The following is a 10,622-nucleotide window of genomic DNA, read 5'->3' as shown; positions in this document are numbered from 1 at the left end:
GCTGAGTTCTTGGATTCATTTCTTGTGAGCTGCTAAGTCAGGGAATCCCTGGAAGAGAGGCAAACAAACACAGCCAAGATTATTTAGTCGTCAGTTGTCTCAGATGCTGCGCTGTGCTCCAGTGCCCTTAAAATGGAATTAGTTCAAATGATAGTAATAGTAATAGTAGTAAAGTTGGAAGGGACCTTGGAGGTCATCTAGTCCAACCCCCTGCTCGGGCAGGAAACCCTACACCATTTCGGACAAATGGCTGTCCAGTCTCTTCTTAAAAACTTCCAGTGTTGGAGCATTTACTGCTTCTGGAGGCAGGTTGTTCCACTGATTAATTGTTCTCACTGTCAGGAAGTTTCTCCTTAGTTCTAGGTTGCTTCTCTCCTTGATTAGTTTCCACCCGTTGCTTCTTGTCCTGCCTTCAGGTGCTTTGGAAAATAGCTTAATTCCCTCTTCTTTATGGCAGCCCCTGAGATATTGGAATACTGCTATCATGTCCCCCCTTGTCCTTCTCTTCGTTAAACTAGACATACCCAATTCTCGCAACCGTTCCTTATATGTTTTAGCCTCCAGTCCCCTAATCATCTTTGTTGCTCTTCTCTGTACTCTTTCTAGAGTCTCAACATCTTTTTTACATCGTGGTGACCAAAACTGGATGCAGTATTCCAATTCAAGGCAAGTGTGGCTTTACCACGTATTAACACTTCACATGATCTTGATTCTATCCCTCTGTTAATGCAGCCTAGCACTGTGTTGGCCTTTTTGGCAGCTGCAGCACACTGCTGGCTCATATTTAAGTGATTGTCTACTAGGACTCCGAGGTCCCTCTCACAGTTACTACTATTGAGCATGGTGCCACCTATGCTGTACTTGTGCATTTGGTTTTTCTTGCCTAAATGTAGAACCTTGCTTTTTTCACCATTGAATTTCATTTTGTTAGTTAGTGCCCAGTGTTCAAGTCTGTCCAGATCCTTCTGTATCTGAAGCCTGTCTTCTGGAGTGTTGGCTATTCCTGCCAGCTTGGTGTCATCTGCTGGGAGGAAATTAGCTCGACGATTAATTTTAATTAGCTCTGAGATGCTCTAGAACAGTGGTTCTCCACCTGTGGGTCGGGACCCCATTTGGGGTCGAACGACCATTTCACGGGGGGTTGCCAAACAACGCAGTCCGCCATTTTTTCCCCCTTTTCCTTAGCTGTGCTCCTCCCTTTTATTCTATTGGCTTTTGAAAGCCAATAGAATAGACTTTCTTGAATAGAGTCTAATTCTATTGGCTTTCCAAAGCCAATAGGAATTGTCCAGGCTGTCTCTGCCCTGCTGAGCCCGCCAAAAGTCCCATTCTGCAAACGGTGCTGCACCAGTTGAGTAGTCCTCGACTTACGACCGGTTGAGTAGTCCTCGATTTACGACTGGTTGGGGGTCGCGGCATTAAAAAGGTTGAGAACCACTGCTCTAGAAATCCTGAACGATTCCACAGGCAAAGCCTTCGGGCAAAAGCTCGCGACCGTCTCGCCCAGCGAAAAAATATTAGGCGAACAAGTGGATTTTAAACCTTGAACTTTTTTTACTAGGCATTATGTCTGAAAAGATTAATAATAAGCAGAAATGATATTTAATTCTACATATTACCACAGCAGCGAGAATACTTTTTGCACAGTACTGGAAGAATGAAGGATTGCCATCAGAAGAAGAAATAATCACGAAAACATTGGAATGTGCAGAGATGAACAGACTAACTATGAGGCTGAAAGGCGAAGAAAATACGGACTATTATAAAATTTGGAATTTATTCTATTCTTGGTTAGAGAAAAGACTGAAGGATTTAGGAAGGGAACATGTATTAGCTTAGCAAACACCAGACAACTTGTTTGATTGGAAAAATTAACATATGTGGATGAAAACAAAAAAATAATAAAAAAGATTGTTGAGAAAAAAAAGAATTGCTGGTCTTCGACTTACGACAGACCGTTTAGCGACTGTTCAAAGTTAACGGTGACCAGTGACCGTCGTTCACACTTAACGACCGTTGCCGCATCCCCGGGGTCGCGGGATCCAAATTCAGACGCGTGGCCACTGACTCGTATTTACGACGGTCGCAGCGTCCCCGGGGTCACGTGATTTTCCCTTTTGCGACCGTCTGACGAGCCGAGTCAGCGGGGCAAGCCGAGATTCGCTTAACGACCGTGCTGGGAACTTAACAACTGCCGTGATCCGCTCAACGGTTGGGGCCAGGAAGGTTGTAAAATGGGGCAAAACTGACTTAAACAGCTGCCTGGCTTAGCGACGGTAATGTTGTGGTCGTAAGTTGAGGACTGTCTGCCTTTTTCCAGGAATGGTGTTATTTTCACGGCTACGTCCGAGGACACGTGGATTCCTGGGTGGTGCTCACTTCCTGCTCTGGCTTCAGGTAAGAAGAGAATAAGGGAAGAACAGAGCTGGAAGGGGCCTTGGAGGTCATCTAGTCCAACCCCCTGCTCAAGCAGGAGACCCTCTACCATTTTGGACAAATGGTTGTCCAATCTCTTCTTAAAAGCCTCCAGTTTTGGAGCACCCACAACTTCTGGTGGCGAGCAGTTCCACTGGTTGATTGTCCTCACTGTCGGGAAGTTTCTCCTTCATTCCAGGTTGCTTCTCTCCTTGATTTAGTTTCCATCCATTGCTTCTTGTCCTGCCTTCAGGTGCTTTGGAGAATAGGTGGAACCCCCCCCCTTTGTGGCAGCCCCTCAAATATTGGAACACTGCTATTATGGCACCCCGAGTCCTATCTCTATTTGCTTAGACAGCATTTTTCAACCGTGAGCTCTTTAAGGTGGGTGGACTTCAATTCCCAGAATTCAGCAATTTAAAGAACCTATTGAGGCCGTAAAGCAGGGGTGTTCATACTGGGCCCTTTTATGACTTGTGGACTTCAACTCCCAGAATCCCTCAGCCAGCGTGCCTGGCTGAGGAATTCTGGGAGTTGAAGTCCACTCCTCTTAAAGTCTATATCAGGGGTCTTCAAACTGGGCCCTTTTAGGACTTGTGGACTTCAACTCCCAGAATCCCTCAGCCAGCGTGCCTGGCTGAGGAATTCTGGGAGTTGAAGTCCACTCCTCTTAAAGTTATATCAGGGGTCTTCAAACTTGGCCCTTTAATGACTTGTGGACTTCAACTTCCAGAATCCCTCAGCCACCGTGCCTGGCTGAGGAATTCTGAGAGTTGAAGTCCACAAGTCATTAAAGGGCCAAGTTTGAAGACCCCCCCCCTGCCCTAAAGCAATATTTCTCAACGCCAACCGTTTTGTGGACTTCAACTCCCAGAATTCCCCCTGCGCTGGCTTGGGGAATTCTGGGAGTTGAAATCCACCCATTTGTCCAGGCCGAGAAATGCTGCTCCCTGCAGGGTCTCCATCCCTTGCAAATTAGGAACAGGCCCGCCTGGGAACGGGTCACGTCATCAAAACACAATATAAAACCGTTGGGAGCCTGGCTTAGCATTTGCACCTCCAAGCAACGGAAAGGAAGGAAAATGAGCCAGGCCCAACTTCGAGGTGTGAATTCAGATCCAGCCACGCTTGGAAAGCAGAGAGATTTCCGTGGCTATCCGTGGCCCCGTCTGGCTGACATCAGGAGTCGGGAATGAGGTCTGCCCCTGAGAGAGAAGGAGGGGTGGGGTCTGCATGTGGGGCTGCATAACTGAAGGATGACTGCACTAGCCAGCATTCTTGGCTCAGCCAGCAAGAGAGACTGGCAGGGCTATTTTGGGTCCTGCAGAAGCCGACTCCCGGGTGGGCGGGGATGGAAAGGGGGAGGGAAGGTCTCCATGCAGGAACAGCCGAGCCTCCATTTCCACCCCCCCTCCCCCAGCTCTTCCGCCTCCCCTCCCCAGCCTTTCAAATGTCTGGGAAAACATCAGCCTCCTTTGAAGGCATCCAAATTTGCAGGATTCCCAGGACTATGAGACTGTCGGGAGAAAATGCGTTCCAGGCATTTCCTCATTCAAAAAAAATAAAAATAAAAAAATGACTTGGGAAGAAAGAAGCAAGGAGAGCAATTGGAAAGGAGGCCACCAGGAGATCGTGTTCCTAGGAAGGCACTACATGCCAAAAATGTTCTAGGACTAGAGTTCAAAGAGCTATTCCATCCTTTCCTATTCTTCTCTTGTCTTCTCTTCTCTTCTCTATCCAGTCCATTCTCTATTCTATTCTGTTCTGTGCTGTGCTGTGCTGTCCTATCCTATTCTATATTCTATCCATTTCATATTCTTCTCTTCTCTTCTCTTCTATAATTCCTATTCTATTCTATTCTAGTCTATTCTGTCCTATCTGATCCTATCCTATTCTATATTCTATCCATTCCATATTCTTCTCTTCTCTTCTCTTCTCTTCTCTTCTATTCTATTCTATTCTATTCTATAATTCCTATTCTAGTCTATTCTATTCTAGTCTATTCTGTCCTATCTGATCTTATCCTATTCTATATTCTATCCATTCCATATTCTTCTCTTCTCTTCTCTTCTATGCTGTGCTATTCTATTCTGTCCTATCCGATCCTATCCTATTCTATATTCTATCCATTCCATATTCTTCTCTTCTCTTCTCTTCTCTTCTATGCTGTGCTATTCTATTCTATTCTATGCTATTCTATTCTATGCTATTCTATTCTATGTTCTGTTCTGTTGTGTTGTGTTGTGTTCTGTTCTGTTCCATAGGAGGAAAAGGACTGTGGGGTCCTTGGTGCTCTCTAAGCTTGCTGGTTTTTTTGCAGACATTTCATGACCCAACTAGATAACATCATCAGTGCTAGAAGGCTGTGGGGTTTGAAGGGAGGAGGAGGATAATAATTTGGGATTTCCTTGCTTCTTGGTGGTATTCTTGCAGATGTTTCATTACCCAACCAGGTAACATCATCAGCACTAGAAGGGAGTGTACTAGTGGCTTCTCCTGTCAGTATTGGGGGAGTGTTCTTGATGATTCTTCAATCAGGTTGCCATTGACTATTGGCTTGTTTGTCTGAGGTGGTAGTTCCTTGATTGGGGTATCGTTGTCTGCTTGCTTGTTTGTCAGGTGTTAATCCCTGCTTACCTTTGTGTTGATAGCTGGCGAGGAGGTGTTTCCAATCTTTTTGTTTCCTTTTCAACCCTTGGTTTGCCTCTTTTGCATGCTGTGTAAACGTTGTTTATCTCTACGTGCCCGTTGATGCCGAAGCTTCCAGGAATTTTGGAACTTAGTATTTTGGAACTTACCTTGTTGGTCTAGGACAGGGGTAGGCAACCTTGGCTCTTTTATGACTCGTGGACTTCAACTCCCAGAATTCCTGAGCCAGCATGGCTCAGCTTGGAAACCTCTCCCTTCCCCTCAGTGTGGCTAGCTAAGGAATTCTGGGAGTTGAAGTCCACCAGTCATAAAGCGGCCTAGGCCTAGGCCAGAGGTAGGCAACCTTGGCTCTTTTATGACTCGTGGACTTCAACTCCCAGAATTCCTGAGCCAGCCATGCTGAGGGGAAAGGGAGAGGTTTCCAAGCTGAGCCACGCTGGCTCAGGAATTCTAGGAGTTGGAGTCCACCAGTCATAAAAGAGCCAAGGTTGCCTACCCCTGGTCTAGGATGTTCACCCTTTTTCAGTTGAAACTGCGGTGGGAAGCCTGTCCCCATTTTGGGAAATTAAAAGAATTTCCAACCTGTCTCCTGGCTGCTAGTCGGCGTTTGTGGATGCGGTTAAAAAGGCTCCACTTGAGTTTCAGAGGCTGGCTTTGAAATCCAAGGAGGGCTGTCTGTGACACGAAACCCTTTTAGCGTGAGTTAGGATGACGATTTTTCACTTGGACCGTTGCGGTTTCAACGCGGAACGAAGAATTTCAAGCCGAAGTGGTTTTGCATTGAAGCCATAGAAAATAGCGCCGGCTGAGATCTTTGCTGCCAATTACACGCCGGCCTTGGGTGAGGCGAACCCAAAGCACAATTTGAGAAAGTGCTGGTTTTTTTCCAGCTCTGGCTATTTTCCAGGTTTGGGGTGAAGGCGAGGTGAAGGTTGGCCCCAGGATAAAATCACCCCTAGAGAGGGAAGATCTGGCCTGAATCTGAAACAAAGTCGAAGGGGAGATGAGGAAGCAGTGCTCAACTATCTGACAGTCACGTTAGAGAGTTCACGGTTTCTGAACTTGGCCGGTGGAAGATGGGTGGACTTCAATTCCCAGAATTCCCCAGCCAGCGCATGGAGGGAATTCTGGGAGTTGAAGTCCACCCATCTTCAAGTGGCCACGTTTAAGAAACATCACTCCAAAGTCTATTTTGAGAGGATCACTCAGTCAAGGTGTGGGGGAGAGAGAGAGGGAGGGAGGAAGGGAGAGAGAGATGGACGGAGGGAGAAAGAGAGGGAGAGAAAGAGATGGAGGGAGAGAGAAAGGGAGAGAGAGAGATGGAGGGAGAAAGAGAGGGAGAGAAAGAGATGGAGGAAGGGAGGGAGGGAGGGTGGGAGAAGGAGGGAGAAAGATGGAGGGAGGGAGAAAGATGGAGGGAGGAAAGGAGAAAGATGGAGGGAGGGAGAGAGAGATGGAGAGACGGAGAGAGAGATGGAGGCAGGGAGAGAGATGGAGGGAAGGAGAGATAGAGAGAGAGGGAGGGAGGGAGAGATGGCGGGAGGGAAAGAGAGGGAGGGAGACTTGGAGGGAGAGAAAGGGGGAGAGAGAGATGGACGGAGGGAGAAAGAGAAGGAGAGAAAGAGATGGAGGAAGAGAGAGAGATGGAGGGAGGGTGGGAAAAGGAGGGAGAAAGATGGGGGGAGGGAGAGGAGAAAGATGGAGGGAGAGAAGGAGAAAGATGGAGGGAGGGAGATAGAGATGGAGAGAGATGGAGGGAGGGAGAGAGAGATGGAGGGAGGGAGAGATGGAGGGAAGGAGAGGGATGGAGGGAGGGAGAGAGAGATGGCGGGAGGGAAAGAGAGGGAGGGAGACATGGAGGGAGAGAGAAAGGGGGAGAGAGAGATGGACGGAGGGAGAAAGAGAGGGAGAGAAAGAGATGGAGGAAGGGAGATGGAGGGAGGGAGTGTGGGAGAAGGAGGGAGGGAGAGAGAAAGATGGAGGGAAGGAGAAAGATGGAGGGAGAGAGAGATGGAGAGAGAGAGATGGAGGGAGGGAGAGAGAGATGGAGGGAGGGAGGGAGGGAGAAATGGATGGAAGGAGAGAGATAGAGGGAGAGAGACAGATGGAGGGAGGGAGAGAGACGGAGGGAGGAAGACAGAGATGGAGGGAGGGAGAGAGAGATGGAGAGAGGGAGATGGAGGGAGGGAGGGAGACAGGGAGGGAGGAAGACAGAGATGGAGGGAGAGAGAGATGGAGGGAGGGAGAGAGAGATGGAGGGAGGAAGACAGAGATGGAGGGAGGAAGACAGAGATGGAGGGAGGGAGCGAGGGAGGAGAGAAAGAGGAAGAGAGATGGACGGAGGAAGAAAGGGAGAGAGAGAAAGGGAGGGGGAGAGAGAGGGAGGGAGAGAGAGAGAGAAAGAGAGAAAGATTGCTTGGGAATTCTGGGAGTTGAAGTCCACACATCTTCAAGTGGTCAAGTTTGAGAAACATTGCTCTAAAGTCTATTTTGAAGAGGATCACTCAGTCAAGATAGAAGAGAAGTTGAGAGAGAGAGAGAGAGAGAGAGAGAGAGAGAGAGAGAGAGAGAGAGAGAGAGAGAATGTCTGGGGAATTCTGGGAGTGAAAGTCCACGCACCTTCAAATGCCTAAGGAGGAGAAATGCTGCTCCAGGGTTTCCCAAAGACGATTATTCCCGCATCCCCTTGAGCTCGTGGGCCCTGCGAGACAGTGGGGGTCCACCCTCCATCCCATTCTCTTTGCTCTCCACCACCCAGCGGGCTGATTGTCCTCAGTCACAACAGCAGCTACTACTTGAAACCCCCCGCGGACTCCAGTTCTGAAGCTCACACCCTGTATCGGGCGGAGGACGTGTGGATCAAAGGGGGGACGTGCCAACAAGGGGACCTGTTGCCCAGCAGCGTGGCCGACGTCGCTGGACTCTTCCGGCCATCGAAGCGGGTAAGGGGACCCCCTTTTTGGATCTCGCCCTGGCTAAGTTGGAGGAGATTCAGGCCAGACTCGCCATTAGATGCGTGGAGGCAAGACGTAGAGCAGCGGTCTTCAAACTTGGCCCTTTTATGACTCGTGGACTTCAACTCCTCCTAAAGTCTATATCAGGGGTCTTCAAACGTGGCCCTTTTAGGACTTGTTGACTTCAAATCCCAGACTTCCTCAGCCAGGCATGCTGAGGATTCTGGGAATTGAAGTCCACTCCTCTTAAAGTCTATATCAGGGGTCTTCAAACTTGGCCCTTTAATGACTTGTGGACTTCGACTCCCAGAATTCCTCAGCCAGGCACGCTGGCTGAGGAATTCTGGGAATTGAAGTCCACTCCTCTTTAAAGTCTTTATCATGGGTCTTCAAACTCGGCCCTTTTAGGACTCGTGGACTTCGACTCCCAGAATTCCTCAGCCAGGCACGCTGGCTGAGGAATTCTGGGAGTTGAAGTCCACTCCTCCTAAAGTCTATATCAGGGGTCTTCAAACTTGGCCCTTTAATGACTCGTGGACTTCAACTCCCAGAATTCCTCAGCCAGGCATGCTGGCTGAGGAATTCTGGGAGTTGAAGTCCACAAGTCCTAAAAGAGCCAAGTTTGAAGGCCAAGTTTGATTTTAATTCCCATATTGGGTCCTAGCGGTTAGTTGTTTAGGGGGGCGGAGAAGGATGAAGACCAGTTCTGGGGTCTCTTTGCTGGGGCCTCTTCTTTTTTTTTTTCTCTCGGCAATACGAAACCGTTTGTCTTGCAGAAAAGGAGGGATTCTTGGAGAGCGTTGAAGTATATGGAGCTTTTCATTGTGGCCGATTACTCCCTGGTGAGCGTTCTTTCTCCTCCAGCTGGGAGGGCCCAGCGCGTCCTGGAAGGGATTCAACTGTCGGAATTTCCCAGTTCTCCCCAGCCTCAGACCAGTACAGCGCCGTGAGAGGTGTGCCTTTGCACACTGGTGGCTGTGGAACAGATAATTCGCCTTTTTGGAAGAAGGAAACTTTTTGCCGTGCACGTCTCTTCCTTTTTCTCACTCCTCGTTCTCTCACAGTTTAGAGCTCAAAAGCTGAATCTGGGAGTCACAAAGCAGCGGATTCTGGAGATCGCTAATTATGTAGACAAGGTAATTGCTGGTTGAATAACCACCAACTCCTTCCTTCCTTCCTTCCTTCCTTCCTTCCTTCCTTCCTTCCTTCCTTCCTTCCTTCCTTCCATTCCTCTCTCCCTCCTTCCTTCCTTCCTTCCTTCCTTCCTCCCTCTCTCCCTCCCTCCTTCCTTCCTTCCTTCCATTCATCTTCCCTCTCTCCCTTCCTTCCATCCATCCACCCTCCCTCCCTCCCTTCCTTCAACCCTCCTTCCTTCCTTCCATCCTCCCTCTCTCCCTCCCTCTCTCCCTCCCTTCAACCCTCCCTTCTTCCTTCCTTTCTTCCTTTCTGCCTTCCTTCCTTCTTTCCTCTCCCCCTCCCAATTTGTTTGCTCTTTTATTCTTCCCTCCCTTCAACTCTCCTTCCTTCCTTCCTTTGCCTTCCTTCTTTCCTTCCTTCCTTCCTCCTTCTCTCCCTCCCTCCCTTCAACCCTCCCTCCCTCCTTCCTTCCTTTCTCCCTCCCTCCCTCTCTCCCTCCCTCCCTCCCTCCTTTCAACCCTCCTTCCTTCCTTCCTTCCTTCCTTTCTGCCTTCCTTCCATCCTCCCTCTCTCCCTCCCTCCCTTCAACCCTCCTTCCTTCCTTCCTTCCTTCCTTTCCCCCTCCCAATTCCTTCGTTTGCTCTTTTATTCCTCCCTCTCTCCCTCCCTCCCTCTCTTCTCTCTTGGAGTTTTTCTCCACGGATGCAAGATGCAAAGCCCTTCCCAGGGTTATCCAGTTGGCATCTGCACCTGCCAGGGAATCAGAGGGCCTTTTCCCAGTTTTTCTTCCCACTGACCCATTCCTGCTTCTCACCCTCAGTTCTACAGGTCCCTGAACATCAAGGTGGCCCTGATCGGCCTGGAAGTGTGGACGGATCAAGACAAGTGCGCGGTCAGCCAGGACGCCCACGCCACCCTCGTCTCCTTCCTCCAGTGGAAGAAGCCGCTGAGAAACCGCAAGAAGCACGACAACGCCCAGCTCCTCACGTGAGTCCTTCCTCGGCCCTCCCCAAAAGTCAAGATGGCGGCACAACACTGGTGAAAAAGGGAGGGCCGGGGCTCCAGGGGGCAGCCATCTTGACTTTTTTGACATGTTCCTTCACTGTGGGCACTTCTGCTCCCCCTGGCATGGGATGGATGGATGGATGGATGTAAGGAAAGGATAGGATAGGATAGGAAAGAGATAGCTAGCTAGCTGGATGGATGGATGGATAGATAGATGGATGGATGGATGGATGATAGATAGATAGATAGATAACATATTTATATCTAATGATAAGTATAGATGGATGGATATAATAGAGATAGGTGCAATGGAAATAGATGTATGAGATAGATAGATAGGTAGATAGATAGATGAAATAGATAGATAAAATAGATAGATGGATATAAAGACAGACAGACAAATATATTTATGATAGATATATAGATCGACATATGGATATAGACAGATATATGATAGAGAGA

At 48.8% G+C, this 10,622-nt stretch overlaps 1 protein-coding gene across 1 annotated transcript in view; it reads left to right on the top strand.

Annotated features, from left to right (window-relative positions):
* Positions 1-10,622, top strand: part of LOC120316314 (disintegrin and metalloproteinase domain-containing protein 33-like) — a 62,995-nt gene that overhangs the window by 28,498 nt on the left and 23,875 nt on the right. Inside the window, exons 5-9 of the mRNA XM_039361758.1 lie at positions 2,321-2,397; positions 7,823-8,006; positions 8,795-8,860; positions 9,083-9,154; positions 9,976-10,142. Of these exons, the coding sequence (XP_039217692.1) occupies positions 2,321-2,397; positions 7,823-8,006; positions 8,795-8,860; positions 9,083-9,154; positions 9,976-10,142 (566 nt within the window). The remainder of the gene's footprint in view (positions 1-2,320; positions 2,398-7,822; positions 8,007-8,794; positions 8,861-9,082; positions 9,155-9,975; positions 10,143-10,622) is intronic.

The sequence above is a fragment of the Crotalus tigris genome, unplaced genomic scaffold, assembly GCF_016545835.1.
Source record: "Crotalus tigris isolate CLP2741 ecotype Arizona unplaced genomic scaffold, ASM1654583v1 scf7180000019356.616467, whole genome shotgun sequence".
NCBI lineage: Eukaryota > Metazoa > Chordata > Lepidosauria > Squamata > Viperidae > Crotalus > Crotalus tigris.
This window is presented reverse-complemented; position numbering and strand designations above follow the sequence as displayed.